Here is a 19,147-nt window from a genome sequence, read left to right as displayed (position 1 = left end):
CGAGCTGATATTAGGAGCACACTCTTAAAGGGAGTGCTCCTAATCTCAGCTTGTTACCTGTATAAAAGACACCTGTCCACAGAAGCAATCAATCAATCAGATTCCAAACTCTCCACCATGGCCAAGACCAAAGAGCTCTCCAAGGATGTCAGGGATAAGATTGTAGACCTACACAAGGCTGGAATGGGCTACAAGACCATCGCCAAGCAGCTTGGTGAGAAGGTGACAACAGTTGATGCGATTATTCGCAAATGGAAGAAACACAAAAGAACTGTCAATCTCCCTCTGCCTGGGGCTCCATGCAAGATCTCACCTCGTGGAGTTGCAATGATCATGAGAACGGTGAGGAATCAGCCCAGAACTACACGGGAGGATCTTGTCAATGATCTCAAGGCAGCTGGGACCATAGTCACCAAGAAAACAATTGGTAACACACTATGCCGTGAAGGACTGAAATCCTGCAGCACCCGCAAGGTCCCCCTGCTCAAGAAAGCACATATACAGGCCTGTCTGAAGTTTGCCAATGAACATCTGAATGATTCAGAGGAGAACTGGGTGGAAGTGTTGTGGTCAGATGAGACCACAATCGAGCTCTTTGGCATCAACTCAACTCGCCGTGTTTGGAGGAGGAGGAATGCTGCCTATGACCCCAAGAACACCATCCCCACCGTCAAACATGGAGGTGGAAACATTATGCTTTGGGGGTGTTTTTCTGCTAAGGGGACAGGACAACTTCACCGCATCAAAGGGACGATGGACGGGGCCATGTACCGTCAAATCTTGGGTGAGAACCTCCTTCCCTCAGCCAGGCCATTGGAAATGGGTCGTGGATGGGTATTCCAGCATGACAATGACCCAAAACACACGGCCAAGGCAAACAAAGGAGTGGCTCAAGAAGAAGCACATTAAGGTCCTGGAGTGGCCTAGCCAGTCTACAGACCTTAATCCCATAGAAAATCTGTGGAGGGAGCTCAAGGTTTGAGTTGCCAAACGTCAGCCTCGAAACCTTAATGACTTGGAGAAGATCTGCAAAGAGGAGTAGGACAAAATCCCTCCTGAGATGTGTGCAAACCTGGTGGCCAACTACAAGAAACGTCTGACCTCTGTGATTGCCAACAAGGGTTTTTCCACCAAGTACTAAGTCATGTTTTGTGGAGGGGTCAAATACTTATTTCCCTCATTAAAATGCAAATCAATTCATAACATTTTTGACATGCGTTTGTCTGGATTTTTTTGTTGTTATTCTGTCTCTCACTGTTCAAATAAACCTATCTTTAAAATTATAGACTGATAATGTCTTTGTCAGTGGGCAAACGTACAAAATCAGCAGGGGATCAAATATTTTTTTCCCCTCACTGTACATGATTCCATATGTGTTATTTAATAGTTTTGATGTCTTCACTATTATTCTACAACGTAGAGAATAGTAAAAATAAAGAAAAACCCTTGAATGAGTAGGTGTGTCTAAACTTTTGACTGGTACTGTGTGTGTGTATGTATATGTATGTATGTATGTATGTATGTATGTATGTATATGTATGTATGTATATATATATATATATATATATATATATATATATATATATATATATATATATATATATATATATACACACACAATGCTAGAGTAGATGTTAATCATACACATTGTGTATTGAAAATTGTCATAACCAGTCGTGATAAATTAATTAGTACTACACGTGCATACAGTTCCTTTGAGCAGGATGCTATCTGCTACAGAGTTTAGATCACTTCAAAATGTTTGACCTTTTCTAATTGAGAGAGTCTAACTGTCTCCCTTTCAACACCTCCCGTCTGTTCTCTGCTGAAGTTTCCGGAGGAGACTGAAATGGATCTGTTGTCCATCACCATTGATGAACCACTCCATCCTCATCTTCATCACCATCATGATTTCCCATCCATTAGCGAAGGGCCCCACTCAGTGTTCAGTGCCCCTGCCACCCCTGCCGTCTTTTCACCTGGCATTCCTTTCCAGCACGACGACATGCGCCGCGACGAGCTCTCCTCCTCTTCCTCAGAGGACTCTGACAAGGAGGAAGAGTTTGACCGTGAGAGGCCGTCCAGCTACTTCAGGAGGCCTGTGTGAGTCCTCTCTCATGACTGTTTATTTGGCCTGTTTCTTGGACCCAGATTAAGCCTACTCAGTGGAGCATGCTCAATGGAGAATAATAAATCAATTTTTATTAATTTCTTTATTCCTCCTGTTTTGAACCCCTAATGACCCTGCTTTCCTCTCCGTGTCACAGCCAACCGCCACACAGGAAGCCATCGGGCTTTGCTGCCGTCAGCCAGCTGTTCAGCGAGCGCTGGCCCAGCACACCCACCAACCGCAGTCTCATGAGCTCGGTCACCGAGAGGAACATCGACTTTGAGCTGGACGTGCGCGTGGAGATTGACAGCGGCAAGTGTGTCCTGCACCCCACCACCCAGCAGCCGGAGAACGAGGATGTCTCCTTAAGAAGGTACGGCACCTAAACCCTAGGGATTTTCTAACTATTTTGATATATAGAAAGACATAACATATGCCTTATTGTAATCTAGACAAGTTATAAAGCATTATACCTGCAGGCTTAAAGTAAAATGTTAACAAAGTTTCTTAGTCAAAGAATGCTATGTAACCCAATGTTCCTACTCCTCCTGTACTGTAGGAGTTGTGACCGCAGCTCCAGGAGTCTGGACCAGGAATCTCCACCCAAGAAGAAGAAGCTCCAGCCCACCTATACCTCCACCACCCACCTCCTGGCCGGGAAGAAGGTGCCTTCCTCTCTGCAGACCAAATCCAGCGACCTGGAGACCACTGTCTTTTACATTCCGGGAGTAGATGTCAAGGTCGGTTATTTTGCTTTCAGGCCATTACTGTTTCAGGCCCTCTATCTATGGCATGGTGTAAATAATGAGTTTAAATGATGACCCATCAATACCATGCATTAAATGGTAGGAACTATATTGCCATTGATGACCTAAGAGTTCAACTATTCTGATGCAAAACTATTTTTCAATTTCCTCCAACCCCAGTTGCACTACAACTCCAAGACCATGAAGACAGAGTCGCCAGATGCCTCTCGAGGATCCTCCCTCCCCCGCACCCTCTCCAAAGAATCCAAGCTGTATGGTATGAAAGATAGCGGCCCTCACAACCCTCCCAATGCTGGCCAAAGCAAGACTAACTCGCTCCTTCCTCCCCCATCCCCACCTCTACCATCAGGTACTGGTACTGAGAGCTCTCATCATTATCTGCATGCCCTTTCGCCTTCTGTGTTGACCCGCAGTAGAGCGCCACGTCTCCATCGTGGCCATAGACATCCTCAATCAATCCTCAATCAACCCACTCATTAAAATCGAATGCATGCTCGTTCAGTCTTGTCCAAGGCTTTGATCTGTGAATGTTGAAGACGCTGGTGATTTCTGTGTTGGAATGTTTTAAGATCCGGTTTGATTTAATTCCGTTTCAGACACTTAGTGGGTGGGTAGATAGACACAGAGTGGCTGTTTTACTAAACGCTGTTGCAAAGTTATTCTCCAGAGGAAAGAAAACATAACATGTAGAACCAGAAAGTAAATGAAAGAACAATGTCTTATTTCTTACCTTTTTTTGTTTCATTTCCTTGGGAGTGAAAAATATTAGTTAAATCTGTCCCAATATCTGTTTCACTATGTGTTTTCACTCTCTTACCAATGTTGGTGGGTGTAGTGAAGCCTTGTGTGTGTGACCCTGTCCAAACTCAGATCATGTCTCCCCTGCAGCCAAAAGCAAGGGCAGTAGTGGGGTGAAGACAGCCAAGCTGTATGCCTGGGTGGCCCTCCAGACCCTCCCAGAGGAGATGGTCATCAGCCCTTGTCTTCTGGACTTCCTGGAGAAAGCCTTGGAGACCATTCCCATCACCCCGGTGGAAAGGAACTATACTGGTATGTAGGGTCATTCCATTGCAAATACATCACTTGTTCACCTCAACTGTTTGAATTGTATTTGTATTAAAAAAATCAAAAAATGTTTGCCTGTTTGCCTGAGAGATGTGATTGCTGGACCTAAAACATCAACTTACAAAACCATTGCTCAAAGCTGACCACTTTTTGTCTGTGTGTTTCTCAGATCTGAACTCCCAGGAGGAGGACTTAGGCCAGTTTGATCCAGTGGAGCCCTTGGAGGAGTCCAGCACATCCCTGGTGTCCTCATCCACCTCTGCCTACTCCTCCTTTCCTGTGGACGTTGTGGTCTACGTCAGAGTACAGGTAACCTACCTCCGTCTACCCGACTTACTGTGGCCCCCATAGCTCAGTTCATGTCACTCTGTTCGCCATTGTACAATATGAGACCATTTTAAATGAGTATGTTTTGCTGTCACAATGTCCAGTCCCTGAGACACCACACTCAAAGTAATAAAGTTTTCAAATTCTATTCTAATCTGACTCAATCTCTAGCCCTCTCAGATCCGCTTCAGCTGCTTGCCCATGTCCAGAGTGGAGTGTATGCTGAAACTGCCGTCTCTAGACCTGGTATTCTCCTCTAATCGTGGTGAACTGGAGATCCCATCCAGCACCCAACCTACCGACGGCCCACACACACCCACACCCTCCTCCACCCCTCCGAGCCAACACATCCTCAAACCGCCCCCTGGCAAAGGAGGTATAGATAGCAACACTCCAATGCACCTGTAAAGCAACCTCTAGAAGTGAGTGGATGCATTTCATTTTCTAAGTCTATCTGGTCCATAATAACACCTCTTTGATCTAATCTTCAGGTCCCTCTCCATCTCTGGGTAGCCCTCTGGGCCGGACCCATCACAGCAGCAGCCAGTCAGACCTCACCGCCCCCCCCAGCAACTCCTCGGGGCTCAGCTTCACTGCCTGCATGTCAGACTTCTCCCTCTACGTGTTCCACCCTTATGGGGCAGGGAAACAGAAATCTGCCGTCACAGGGCTGCCCCCAGGCCCAGGACCTCTAGGTATGGAAAAGTGTAGTGGAAAGTTTCTCAACTTTAACATTTCTCATGTATATTTGAATATTCTATAGCAGCGGTAGGGCCGATTCTTTCGTTTATTTTTTGGGGGTCGGGTGGATAGTCAGGGGCCGGAACATTGACCAAAACTAAGCCCAAAAAGAGATTGTTATTTTCAAATACAATCATTTCATTCCTTGATTACATTGAGACACCTCCTTGTTTATTCATGGGAATACTTGGGAAGTGATTTTCTAAATGAAACTCATTCTTAGCTGAATTCCTGGTGATTTTTGTTATTTATTTACCAAAAACTAAAATCCTAAAAAAATATAGACAGTGCCTTCAGAAAGTATTCACCCCCCTTGAATTTTCCACATTTTGTTGTTACAGCCTGTATTTAAAATGAATCAAATTGAGATTTTGTGTCACTGGCCTACACACAATACCCCATAATTTCAAAGTGGAATTATGTTTTTAGACTTTTTTACAAATGTAATAAGAAATGAAAAGCTGAAATGTCTTGAGTCAATAAATATTCAACCCCTTTGTTATGGCAAGCCTAAAGAACTTCAGGAGTAAAAATGTACTTAACAAGTCACGTAATAAGTTACATGAACTCGCTCTGTGTGCAATAATAGTGTTTAACATGCTTTTTGACTACCGCATCTCTGTACCCCACACATACAAGTATCTGTAAGGTCCCTCAGTCGAGCAGTGACTTTCAACCACAGATTCAACCACAAAGACCAGGGAGGTTTTCCAATGCCTTGCAAAGACGGGAACCTATTGGTAGATGAAAAAAACAAAACAAAAAACAGACATTGAATATCCCTTTGAGCATTGTGAAGTTATTAATTACACTTTGGATGGTGTATCAATACATCCATTCACTACAAAGATACAGGCGTCCTTCCTAACTCCGTTGCCGGAGAAGAAGGAAACCGCTCAGGGATTTCACCATGAGGCCAATGGTGGCTTTAAAACAGTTAGAGTTGAATGGCTGTGATGGGAGAAAATTGAGGATGGATCAACAACATTGTAGTTACTCCACAATACTAACCTAAATTACAGTGAAAAGAAGGAAGCCTGTACAGAATAAAAAATATTCCAAAACATGCATCCTGTTTGCAATAAGGCACTAAAGTAAAACTGCAAAAAAAAAGGCAAATAAATGACCTTTATGTCCTGAGTACAAAGCGTTATGGTTGGGGCAAATCCAACACATTACTGAGTGCCACCCTTCAAATTTTCAAGCATGGTGGTGGCTGCATCATGTTATTGGTACGCTTGTCATCGGCAAGGACTAAGGAGTTTTTTAGGATAAAAAGAAACGGAATAGAGCTAAGCACAGGCAAAATCCTAGAGGAAAACCTGGTTCAGTCTGCTTTCCAACAGACACTGGGAGATAGTTGCTTACCAAGATGACATTGAATTTTCCTGTGGCCTAGTTAGTTTTGACTTCAATCAGCGTGAAAATATATGGCAAGACTTGAAAATGGCTGTCTAGCAATGATCAACAACCAACTTGACAGAGCTGCAAATATTGTACAATCCAGGTGTGCAAAGCTCTTGAGACTTACCCAGAAAGACACTCTAACATGTATTGACTCAGTGGTGTGAATGAAATATTTCTGTATTTCATTTTCAATAAATTAGCCAACATTTCTAAAAACATGTTGTCACTTTGTCATTATGGCATATGTAGTAGATGGGTGAGAGAACATCATTTAATTTTTTTATCCATTTTTAATTCAGGCTGTAACACAACAAAGTGTGGAATAAGTCAAGGGATATGAATACTTTCTGAAGACACTGTAATTTGCATCATAAAAAAATCCCCATAAAAATCTGTCAGTTTAAGCTAGATATCTATACCTTTTGCATTGGATGCGTCTCAATCCATCACATCCACCGATGTTGCACTTCCGTATCTGTGGTGAAAGGTGACAGAGCTAGAGCGGTGTTTGTCAGACCATGAGACATCCGGAAAATTGGTCTTCTCACAAAATCGTCCGAACGGTTTGGCCTACAAACTATTATGAACCCTATGGAAAGATGAGACTCGAACACGACGGTTCATTTTGCTTTACGACCCCCACAAGCGTCTTGGGACTTGTCTGAAGTCGGTACAGCCGATCTGCCAACTTTTGTCTGTAGCATCCAAACAGTTTGGGCTACACACTAGTATGACCCCTCTATATACAGTTATTTTGTAACTTAGTTAATCTTTTTTTTTGCTAACAACTTTGGGGGGCCAAAGTAAATCACTCGCAGGCCGGTTTCGGCTGCCTGTTGCCGACCCCTGTTTTTTGTCCTGTGCATTATATTGCAGTGAAGTCTACCAACTACGCTGTACAGCATGCCTTATAGTGATACAGTGTACTTTCACAGCAGGGTTTTTCAGTCTTCCGTCAGTTCAATGTGTAGCATTATAACAGCGCAATGAAGTGTCGCCTCATAGCTGTTCTTTCCTTTAAGGTACAGTGGATGAGGAGCCATCCTCTGTGACTGGGAGGAAGGATTCCCTCAGCATCAACCTGGAGTTCGTCAAGGTCAGCCTGTCCAGAATGAGACGCACCGGAGGACCAACCTTCATTGAGAGTTTTGTACCCGGCAAGGGGGGCAAGATGGACACCACCCTCATCAATATCTCAGGTGCCTTATCCGCTCTTGGAACGGGGTTAATGGTTGGACACCGTCTAACCTGAGCGCAATCTTTGGTCTTCAAATGGGAATGTCATGTATATCTTGTCAATGAAGATGATCCATTTTGACATTTCAATTCCCCTGTCAAGACGGTTGAATCCACATAAACTGGTATTCCTGGCCAACTTTGAGTGTTTTCTCTCTCTCTCTTCTCAGCTGTGTGTGACATCGGCTCTGCCTCCTTCAAGTATGACATGCGGAGGCTGAGTGAGATCCTGGCCTTCCCCAGAGCCTGGTACCGCCGCAGCATCGCCCGACGCCTCTTCCTGGGAGACCAGACCATCAACATGCCAACAGGTAGAAACACAACTCCTCGATAGGCCTTTGCACCCTTAGAGCGCCATTTTCCTTATGCAATAAATTATCAACATTTTTACTTCTGACTGGGTTTATTTCTTAGTTACTCTGTTTCCTTTCAATCTCCGACTCTGTTAATGTCAGTCCCTTTAAAACCGTAGGCATTTTTTCCCCAAACCTGTGTTGACATTTCAAAACATGCCCTTTACCTTAACCTGCTTTTCTCCTCCAGCCTCAGGTCCAGCCACCCCAGACTCTGTAGAGAACATGACCCAGCACCTGTCACCAGAGTCCAGCCGTAAAGCCTACTGGAGGACCTGGGACGGTAGCACTGGGCAGCATATGCCCCAGTCCCCCAATGTGTTCTCTGAACACTCCACTGGGAGCAACATGTCCCCCGGGGGCCTGTCCTCCCACCTCAAGTCCCCGGCCCCCGGACGCACCAGGAGTGTCTCCGATTCCTCCGCCCCCAGAAGAGGTACCAACTCAAAAATGAGTGCTCAGCAGCGTCGAGGAACAACACTATCTGATTAAAACTGTGTTAATGTTGTTTATTTTAGTTTAGTATGGAGATTATTTTCACAAGCTAGACTTAAAATACAGTTGTAATGGTGAATGAATACTATATCCCTCATTTAAGACTTGAGCTAGTTTATACTCTTTGGCACTTAGATTGGGAATAACTTTGTCCCTAACTTAAGACAAATAGTTGTGGGGAGCATGCCGTTACATCATACATTTCTCTCCCATGCAGATTCTGTGACCAAGACGTCCACGCCATCGTTCAATAAGAACGGTAAGGCAGCTGGCCTCCAAGGGACCCCGTGGGAGACACTAGTGGTATTCGCCATCAACCTGAAGCAGCTCAACGTCCAGATGAACATGAGCAATGTCATGGGCAACAACACGTATGTCTTCCTTTTACCCCTCCCACTCAACACACTATACTCTACACACTAGGAGCCAGTTTCCCAGATACAGATGTATTCCTTATAATTCATACCAGCATATTACTTAATGTCTATACAGTGGGGAAAAAAAGTATTTAGTCAGCCACCAATTGTGCAAGTTCTCCCACTTAAAAAGATAAGATAGGCCTGTAATTTTCATCATAGGTACACGTCAACTATGACAGACAAAATGAGAAAAAAAATCCAGAAAATCACATTGTAGGATTTTTAATGAATTTATTTGCAAATTATGGTGGAAAATAAGTATTTGGTCAATAACAAAAGTTTCTCAATACTTTGTTATATACCCTTTGTTGGCAATGACACAGGTCAAACGTTTTCTGTAAGTCTTCACAAGGTTTTCACACACTGTTGCTGGTATTTTGGCCCATTCCTCCATGCAGATCTCCTCTAGAGCAGTGATGTTTTGGGGCTGTCGCTGGGCAACACGGACTTTCAACTCCCTCCAAAGATTTTCTATGGGGTTGAGATCTGGAGACTGGCTAGGCCACTCCAGGACCTTGAAATGCTTCTTACGAAGCCACTCCTTCGTTGCCCGGGCGGTGTGTTTGGGATCATTGTCATGCTGAAAGACCCAGCCACGTTTCATCTTCAATGCCCTTGCTGATGGAAGGAGGTTTTCACACTCAAAATCTCACGATACATGGCCCCATTCATTCTTTCCTTTACACGGATCAGTCGTCGTGGTCCCTTTGCAGAAAAACAGCCCCAAAGCATGATGTTTCCACCCCCATGCTTCACAGTAGGTATGGTGTTCTTTGGATGCAACTCAGCATTCTTTGTCCTCCAAACACGACGAGTTGAGTTTTTACCAAAAAGTTATATTTTGGTTTCATCTGACCATATGACATTCTCCCATTCCTCTTCTGGATCATCCAAATGCACTCTAGCAAACTTCAGACGGGCCTGGACATGTACTGGCTTAAGCAGGGGGACACGTCTAGCACTGCAGGATTTGAGTCCCTGGCGGCGTAGTGTGTTACTGATGGTAGGCTTTGTTACTTTGGTCCCAGCTCTCTGCAGGTCATTCACTAGGTCCCCCCGTGTGGTTCTGGGATTTTTGCTCACTGTTCTTGTGATCATTTTGACCCCACGGGGTGAGATCTTGTGTGGAGCCCCAGATCGAGGGAGATTATCAGTGGTCTTGTATGTCTTCCATTTCCTAATAATTGCTCCCACAGTTGATTTCTTCAAACCAAGCTGCTTACCTATTGCAGATTCAGTCTTCCCAGCCTGGTGCAGGTCTACAATTTTGTTTCTGGTGTCCTTTGACAGCTCTTTGGTCTTGGCCATAGTGGAGTTTGGAGTGTGACTGTTTGAGGTTGTGGACAGGTGTCTTTTATACTGATAACAAGTTCAAACAGGTGCCATTAATACAGGTAACGGGTGGAGGACAGAGGAGCCTCTTAAAGAAGAAGTTACAGGTCTGTGAGAGCCAGAAATCTTGCTTGTTTGTAGGTGACCAAATACTTATTTTCCACCATAATTTGCAAATAAATTCATTAAAAAAAAAAAATTCCTCAATTTGTCTGTCATAGTTGACGTGTACCTATGATGAAAATTACAGGCCTCTCTCATCTTTTTAAGTGGGAGAACTTGCACAATTGGTGGCTGACTAAATACTTTTTTTCCCCCACTGTATCTGACTACCTATAAAAAACAGAACACAATCCTACATATAACCTTTACCAAAAGCATGATTCTAAACATTGAAATATTCCCGTTGAAACAAACCATGCCTACTAGAAAGCAGATGTTGGTTATTCATGAGGAGGTGGGTGGTACTGACTTTTTCCCCTTTGCTCTTGTTTACCTCTAGTTGGACCACCAGTGGGCTGAAGAGTCAGGGTCGCCTGTCAGTGGGTAGTAACAGAGACAGAGAAATCAGCATGTCCGTGGGTCTGGGCCGCTCCAAACTGGACTCTAAAGGTGGTGTGGTGGGGGGCAATATAGATGTCAACACCCTGGAGATGGTCTGTAAGTACAGGGATGGGGAATCATGTATTATGCCACTGGCATGTACTGTGCGATTCCAAATACATTGTGATGGATGTCAAAGATTGAACTCTAGCCTCTGGTCTTGGCGTTTAAATGATAAACGCATTCAGCTCCAACTTAAACATCCCTGTCAAAGAAGTAGAACTTGATCTCTCTGCCGCTCCTAACAACACATATTTGTTTGTTGAAGCGCACATCTCGGAGCACCCTAACCAGCAGCCCAGCCATAACATCCAGATCACCATGGGTTCCACGGAGGCCCGTGTGGACTACATGGGCTCCAGCATCCTCATGGGCATCTTCAGCAACGCAGACCTGAAGCTTAAGGATGAGTGGAAGGTCAACCTGTGCACCGTGGAGACAAGCCTATCAGAGAAAAGGTAAATAAGCTAGCCTAGCCTACCAGAGAAGATGTATAGCTACAACCCCTGTGGAAGCTACATTCTTGTATGTTCTCATTCTCTCATTGTTGGCCCATTTCTCCCTCTGTCCCTTCCCTCTCTTCTCTTTCTCATATTCTCCTTTCCTCTTTCTTTCACCTCTCTTTCTACCTATCCCTTCCTCTCTCCAGTAAGATATTTGTCCAAGGGGACTTGCAGTGGGATATCTTCCAGGTGATCATCTCTCGCTCCACTACCCCCGACCTCATCAAGATCGGGATGAAGCTGCAGGAGTTTTTCACCCAGCAGTTTGACACCAGCAAACGAGCGTTGTCCACATGGGGTCCAGTACCCTACCTGCCCCCCAAGGCGCCGGTCATCAACATTGAGAAAGACGCTGCAGAGCTGTGTAAGTATGCATTATGACTGGGTTCCTGGGTTCATCAAGTAAATGGACTGGTTTTGATCGAAATGCTTGTCCTCTCTTTCTGTCCCTCTCCCCATCTATCGTTGTTGCACCTTCTGGCTCTCTTCATTTCTCTCTCTCTCCCTTCCTCTCTCCTAGACATGGATGCGGCCCACCATCGACATTGGCCTGGAGTTCTGAAGGTGATCGCCGGGTGCCACATCTCCCTCTTCCAGATGCCTCTTCCAGAAGACGCAGTGCAACTGGGTGGCTCCATTAGTCTCCATGGCAACCACATGACCCTGGCCTGCTTCCACGGGCCCAACTTCCGCTCCAAGTCCTGGGCCTTATTCCACCTGGAGGAGCCCAACATAGCCTTTTTGACTGAGGCTCAGAAGATATTGGAGGACGGTAAGGCTTTCAAGAGACAGAGAGGGATGGGAATTTGGATTTATTTGGGTAAAAAACATATACAACAATATGTACAATGTCTTCCCAGAGTATAGCACTTAAAAGTATCAATTAAAACACTGGTTTCCGAAGTGGTCCTCAATGGTAAAAACAAATCAAACATCTAATGTCCATAGACGAGAACATGATGAACAACCACATTACATTCATACTGGCATACAAAACAAAGTGGCACATCATCCCTAAGCAATTTGTCCTAAATACAGTGAGGGGAAAATGTATTTGATCCCCTGCTGATTTTGTACGTTTGCCCACTGACAAAGAAATGATCAGTCTATAATTTTAATGGTAGGTTTATTTGAACAGTGAGAGACAGAATAACAACAAAAAAATCAAGAAAAACGCGTGTCAAAAATGTTATAAATTGATTTGCATTTTAACCCCCTCTCAATCAGAAAGATTTCTGGCTCCCAGGTGTCTTTTATACAGGTAACGAGCTGAGATTAGGAGCACACTTTTAAAGGGAGTGCTCCTAATCTCAGCTTGTTACCTGTATAAAAGACACCTGTCCACAGAAGCAATCAATCAATCAGATTCCAAACTCTCCACCATGGCCAAGACCAAAGAGCTCTCCAAGGATGTCAGGAACAAGATTGTAGACCTACACAAGGCTGGAATGGGCTACAAGACCATCGCCAAGCAGCTTGGTGAAAAGGTGACAACAGTTGGTGCGATTATTCGCAAATGGAAGAAACACAAAAGAACTGTCAATCTCCCTCGGCCTGGGGCTCCATGCAAGATCTCACCTCGTGGAGTTGCAATGATCATGAGAACGGTGAGGAATCAGCCCAGAACTACACGGGAGGATCTTGTCAATGATCTTAAGGCAGCTGGGACCATAGTCACCAAGAAAACAATTGGTAACACACTACGCGTGAAGGACTGGAATCCTGCAGCGCCCGCAAGGTCCCCCTGCTCAAGAAAGCATATATACAGGCCCGTCTGAAGTTTGCCAATGAACATCTGAATGATTCAGAGGAGAACTGGGTGAAAGTGTTGTGGTCAGATGAGACCAAAATCGAGCTCTTTGGCATCAACTCAACTCGCCGTGTTTGGAGGAGGAGGAATGATGCCTATGACCCCAAGAACACCATCCCCACCGTCAAACATGGAGGTGGAAACATTATGCTTTGGGGGTGTTTTTCTGCTAAGGGGACAGGACAACTTCACCGCATCAAAGGGACGATGGATGGGGCCATGTACCGTCAAACCTTGGGTGAGAACTTCCCTCAGCCAGGGCATTGAAAATGGGTCGTGGATGGGTATTCCAGCATGACAATGACCCAAAACACACGGCCAAGGCAACAAAGGAGTGGCTCAAGAAGAAGCACATGAAGGTCCTGGAGTGGCCTAGCCAGTCTCCAGACCTTAATCCCATAGAAAATCAGTGGAGGGAGCTGAAGGTTTGAGTTGCCAAACGTCAGCCTCGAAACCTTAATGACTTGGAGAAGATCTGCAAAGAGGAGTGGGACAAAATCCCTCCTGAGATGTGTGCAAACCTAGTGGCCAACTACAAGAAATGTCTGACCTCTGTGATTGCCAACAAGGGTTTTGCCACCAAGAACTAAGTCATGTTTTGCAGAGGGGTCAAATACTTATTTCCCTCATTAAAATTCAAATCAATTTATAACATTTTTGACATGCGTTTTTCTGGATTTTTTTGTTGTTATTCTGTCTATCACTGTTCAAATAAACCTACCATTAAAATTATAGACTGATCATGTCTTTGTCAGTGGGCAAATGTACAAAATCAGCAGGGGATCAAGTACTTTTTTCCCTCACTGTACCTCTAACCTCAACCTATTTTCTATCCAATCAGGCTCCACTGATGAGTCCACCTACATCGTGCAGACGTTGGCTTTTAATCTGGGTCACAACACTATGGAAACCAAGCCCTGCGGGGCGCTAGAGAGCCCCATGGCCACCATCACCAAAATCACCCGTCGCCGGCACGAAAACCCGCCTCACGGAGTGGCCACGGTCAAAGAATGGTTCAACTACGTGACTGCCATGAGGAATGAGGGTAAAGAGTACTAAATACTACCAATGTCATATTCAAGGTCTACCGTTTCCCTTGACCCAATGTATTCAAGACCCCTGCCTCATTCTAATGTATCCTGTTCCCCAGAGCTGAACCTCTTGCGCAACGTACACGCCAACAACCCAGAGAGCGGGGCAGCCGCCAAGAGTTCAAGCCTTCTCAGCAGCTTCAGCGGCTCTTCCAGCTACAACCATGAGACGGAGACAATCTTCGCCCTTCCCAGGATGCAGCTGAACTTCAGCTCCAAAAACTTTCAGGATCCCGACGAACCCTCCTTGACCGGTAGGCTCAGTTGGTAGTCAGTCCACCAGTATGAACAGACCACGGTTGGCAATGTTATATACACTGAGTGTACAAAACATTGAGCTGCACGCCCCCTTTTGCCCTCAGAACAGCCTACATTTGTCGGGGCATTGACTCTACGAGGTGTTGAAAGCGTTCCACAGGGATGCTGGCCCATGTTGACTCCAATGCTTCCCACAGTTGTGTCAAGTTGGCTGGATGTCCTTTGGGTGGTGGACCATTCTTGATACACACAGGAAACTGTTGAAAGTGAAAAACCCAGCAGCGTGGCAGTTCTTCACACACTCAAACCGGTGCGCCTGACACCAACTACCATACCCTGTTCAAAGACACTTAACCCATAAGAGTATAAGCCGGGGGGGGGTCTACTAAGCTGTATGGAATTGTTTTAAGAAGGTCATACCAAGCAAGGATCATTTAGCTATTTGATTTTGAAGTATCAAACATTTTTTGATTAAAAATTATGTTTGGCCTTTATTAGCACATACAAACGCATTGAATAACAGATAGTCCCCAAAAAATCGAAAGGAAGTTTGTTCTGAAGTGTCTGTCCTATATCTGAGAGATGCGCTACTTGACCAAAAGTATGTGGACACCTGCTCATCGAACATCTCATTCCAAAATCATGGGCATTAATATGGAGTTGTTCCCCCCTTTGCTGCTATAACAGCCTCTACTCTTCTGGGAAGGCTTTCCACTAGATGTTGGAACATTGCTGCGGGGACTTGCTTCCATTCAGCCACGAGCATTCGTGAGGTTGGGCACTGATGTTGGGCGATTAGGCCTGCCTTGCAGTCGACGTTCCAATTCATCCCAAAGGTGTTCGATGGGGTTGAGGTCAGGGCTCTGTGCAGGCCAGTCAAGTTCTTCCACACCGATCTCGACAAACCATTTCTGTATGGACCTCGCTTTGTGCACGGGGGCATTGTCATGCTGAAACAGGAAAGGGCCTTCCCCAAACTGTTACCACAAACTTGGAAGCACAGAATCGTCTAGAATGTAATTGTCTGCTGCAGCCCGTCTGGTGTTCAACCTTCCCAAGTTCTCTCATGTCACCCCGCTCCTCCGCACACTCCACTGGCTTCCAACGCACTAGAAGACCAGTTCTTAAAGCTTTTAGCCGTATCCTTATTCTAGTCCTCCTCTGTTCCTCTGGTGATGTAGAGGCTAACCCAGGCCCTGCAGCCCTCAGTATCACTCCTACTCCCCAGGCGCTATCATTTGTTGACTTCTGTAATCGCAAAAGCCTTGGTTTCTTGCATGCTAATATCAGAAGTCTACTTCCTAAGTTTGAGTTATTCACTGCGTTAGCACACTCCGCCAACCCTGATGTTCTAGCAGTGTCTGAATCCTGGCTTAGGAAGGCCACCAAAAATTCTGAAATTTCCATCCCCAACTATAACATTTTCCATCTAGATAGAACTGCCAAAGGGGGTGGAGTTGCAATCTACTGTAGAGAGAGCCTGCAGAGCTCTATCATACTATCCAGGTCTGTGCCCAAACAATTTGAGCTTCTACTTCAAAAAATCCACCTTTCCAGAAATAAGTCTCTCACTGTTGCCGCTTGCTACAGACCCCCCTCAGCCCCCAGCTGTGCCCTGGACACCATATGTGAATTGATTGCCCCCCATTTATCCTCAGAGTTCGTACTGCTTGGTGACCTAAATTGGGATATGCTTAACACCCCGGCCATCCTACAATCCAAACTAGATGCCCTCAATCTCACACAAATGATCAACGAACCTACCAGGTACAACCCTAAATCCGTAAACATGGGTACCCTCATAGATATCATCCTGACTAACTTACCCTCTAAATACACCTTCGCTGTCTAGAACCAGGATCTCAGCGATCACTGCCTTATTGCCTGCGTCCGTAACGGGTCCGCGGTCAAACGACCACCCCTCATCACTGTCAAACGCTCCCTAAAACACTTTAGCGAGCAGGCCTTCCTAATTGACCTGGCCCAGGTATCCTGGATGGATATAGATCTCATTCCGTCAGTAGAGGATGCCTGGTTGTTCTTTAAAAGTAATTTCCTCTCCATCTTAAATAAACATGCCCCATTCAAAAAAAAATACAGAACTAAGAACAGATATAGCCCCTGGTTCTCCTCAGACTTGACTGCCCTTGACCAGCACAAAAACATCCTGTGGCGTACTGCATTAGCATCAAATAGCCCCCGCGATATGCTACTTTTCAGGGAAGTTAGGAACCAATATACACAAGCAGTCAGGAAAGCAAAGGCTAACCTTTTCAAACAGAAATTTGCATCCTGTAGCACTAACTCCAAAAAGTTTTGGGACACTGTAAAGTCCATGGAGAATAAGAGCACTTCCTCCCAGCTGCCCACTGCACTGAGGCTAGGAAACACTATCACCACCGATAAATCTACAATAATCGAGAATTTCAACAAGCATTTTGCTATGGCTGGCCATGCTTTCCACCTGGCTACCACTACCCTGGCCACCAACTCTGCACCCTCCGCTGCAACTTGCCCATGCCCCCCCCCCCCCCGCTTCTCCTTCACACAAATTCAGACAGCTAATGTTCTGAAAGAGCTTCCAAATCTGGACCCCTACAAATCAGCTGGGCTAGACAATCTGGACCCTTTCTTTCTAAAACTGGCTGCCAAAATTGTCGCAACCCCTATTACTAGCCTGTTCAACCTCTCTTTCGTAACGTCTGAGATCCCCAGAGATTGGAAAGCTGCCGCGGTCATCCCCCTCTTCAAAGGGGGTGACACTCTAGATCCAAACTGTTACAGACCTATATCCATCCTGCCCTGCCTTTCGAAAGTATTTGAAAGCCAAAGTTAACAAACAGATCACCGACCATTTCGAATCCCACCGTACCTTCTCCGCTATGCAATCCGGTTTCCGAGCTGGTCATGGGTGCACTTCAGCCACGCTCAAGGTCCTAAACGATATTATAACCGCGATCGATAATAGACAGTACTGTGCAGCCGTCTTCATCGACCTGGCCAAGGCTTTCGACTCTGTCAACCACCGCATTCTTATTGGCAGACTAAATAGCCTTGGTTTCTCAAATGACTGCCTCGCCTGGTTCACCAACTACTTCTCAGATAGAGTTCAATGTGTCAAATCGGAGGGCCTGTTGTCTGGACCTATGGCAGTCTCTATGGGGGTGCCACAGGGTTCAATTCTTGGGCCGACTCTTTTCTCTGTGTATATCAATGATGTCGCTCTTGCTGCTGGTGACTCTCAGATCCACCTCTACGCAGACGACACCATTTTGTATACATCTGGCCCTTCATTGGACACTGTGTTAACAAACCTCCAAACGAGCTTCAATGCCATACAACACTCCTTCAGTAGCCTCCAACTGCTCTTAAACACTAGTAAAACTAAATGCATGCTCTTCAATCGAACGCTGCTGGCACCCGCCCACCCGACTAGAATCACTACTCTCGACGGGTCTGACCTAGAGTATGTGGGCAACTACAAATACCTAGGTGTCTGGTTAGACTGTAAACTCTCCTTCCAGACTCACATTAAGAATCTCCAATCCAAAGTTAAATCTAGAATCGGCTTCCTATTTCGCAACAAAGCCTCCTTCACTCATGCTGCCAAACATGCCCTCGTAAAACTGACTATCCTACCGATCCTTGACTTCGGCGATGTCATTTACAAAATAGCCTCCAACACTCTACTCAGCAAATTGGATGTAGTCTATCACAGTGCCATCCGTTTTGTCTCCAAAGCCCCATACACTACCCACCACTGTGACCTGTACGCTCTTGTTGGCTGGTCCTCACTACATGTTCGTCGTCAAACCCACTGGCTCCAGGCCATCTATAAATCACTGCTAGGCAAATCCCCGCCTTATCTTAGCTCATTGGTCACCATAGCAGCACCCACCCGTAGTCTGTGCTCCAGCAGGTATATCTCACTGGTCATCCCCAAAGCCAACACCTCCTTTGGCCACCATTCCTTTCAGTTCTCTGCTGCCAATGACTGGAACGAATTGCAAAAATCTCTGAAGCTGGAGACTCTTATCTCCCTCACTAACTTTAAGCATCAGTTGTCAGAGCACCTTACCGATCACTGCACCTGTACACAGCCCATCTGAAATTAGCCCACCCAACTACCTCATCCCTATATTGTTATTTATTTTGCTCTTTTGCACCCCAGTATCTCTATTTGCACATAATCTCTTGCACATCTAGCATTCCAGTGTTAATTCTAATTGTAATTATTTTGCACTTTAGCCTATTTATTGCCTTACCTCCATAACTTGCTACATTTGCACACACTGTATATATATTTTCTGTTGTATTTTTTTGACTTTGTTTTTTTTACCCCATATGTAACTCTGTGTTGTTTTTATTGCACTGCTTTGCTTTATCTTGGCCAGGTCGCAGTTGTAAATGAGAACTTGTTCTCAACTGGCTTACCTGGTTAAATAAAAAAAATAAAAAGGCTCGCATCTACTACAAGACCATGGTGCTTGCCTACGGAGCTGTGAGGGGAACGGCACCTCCTCACCTTCAGGCTCTGATCAGACCCTACACCCAAACGAGGGCACTACGTTCATCCACCTCTGGCCTGCTAGCCCCCCTACCTCTACGGAAGCACAGTTCCCGCTCAGCC

General features: G+C 45.4%; 1 protein-coding gene across 1 annotated transcript in view; it reads left to right on the top strand.

Moving 5' to 3' along the window:
- The window catches only part of kiaa1109 (KIAA1109), a 99,412-nt gene that overhangs the window by 77,378 nt on the left and 2,887 nt on the right, over positions 1–19,147 (top strand). Inside the window, exons 68-85 of the mRNA XM_084144177.1 lie at positions 1,832–2,103; positions 2,268–2,483; positions 2,670–2,850; positions 3,037–3,226; positions 3,748–3,927; positions 4,112–4,251; positions 4,441–4,645; positions 4,761–4,964; positions 7,440–7,616; positions 7,824–7,964; positions 8,197–8,442; positions 8,719–8,872; positions 10,755–10,912; positions 11,124–11,313; positions 11,505–11,722; positions 11,879–12,130; positions 14,010–14,213; positions 14,319–14,513. Coding sequence (XP_084000303.1) covers positions 1,832–2,103; positions 2,268–2,483; positions 2,670–2,850; positions 3,037–3,226; positions 3,748–3,927; positions 4,112–4,251; positions 4,441–4,645; positions 4,761–4,964; positions 7,440–7,616; positions 7,824–7,964; positions 8,197–8,442; positions 8,719–8,872; positions 10,755–10,912; positions 11,124–11,313; positions 11,505–11,722; positions 11,879–12,130; positions 14,010–14,213; positions 14,319–14,513 — 3,523 coding nt within the window. The remainder of the gene's footprint in view (positions 1–1,831; positions 2,104–2,267; positions 2,484–2,669; positions 2,851–3,036; positions 3,227–3,747; positions 3,928–4,111; positions 4,252–4,440; positions 4,646–4,760; positions 4,965–7,439; positions 7,617–7,823; positions 7,965–8,196; positions 8,443–8,718; positions 8,873–10,754; positions 10,913–11,123; positions 11,314–11,504; positions 11,723–11,878; positions 12,131–14,009; positions 14,214–14,318; positions 14,514–19,147) is intronic.

Source organism: Coregonus lavaretus (assembly GCF_964263955.1).
Source record: "Coregonus lavaretus genome assembly, chromosome: 27".
Taxonomy (NCBI): domain Eukaryota; kingdom Metazoa; phylum Chordata; class Actinopteri; order Salmoniformes; family Salmonidae; genus Coregonus; species Coregonus lavaretus.
The sequence above is the reverse complement of the archived record's forward strand: the minus strand, read 5'-3'. Positions and strand labels throughout refer to the sequence as shown.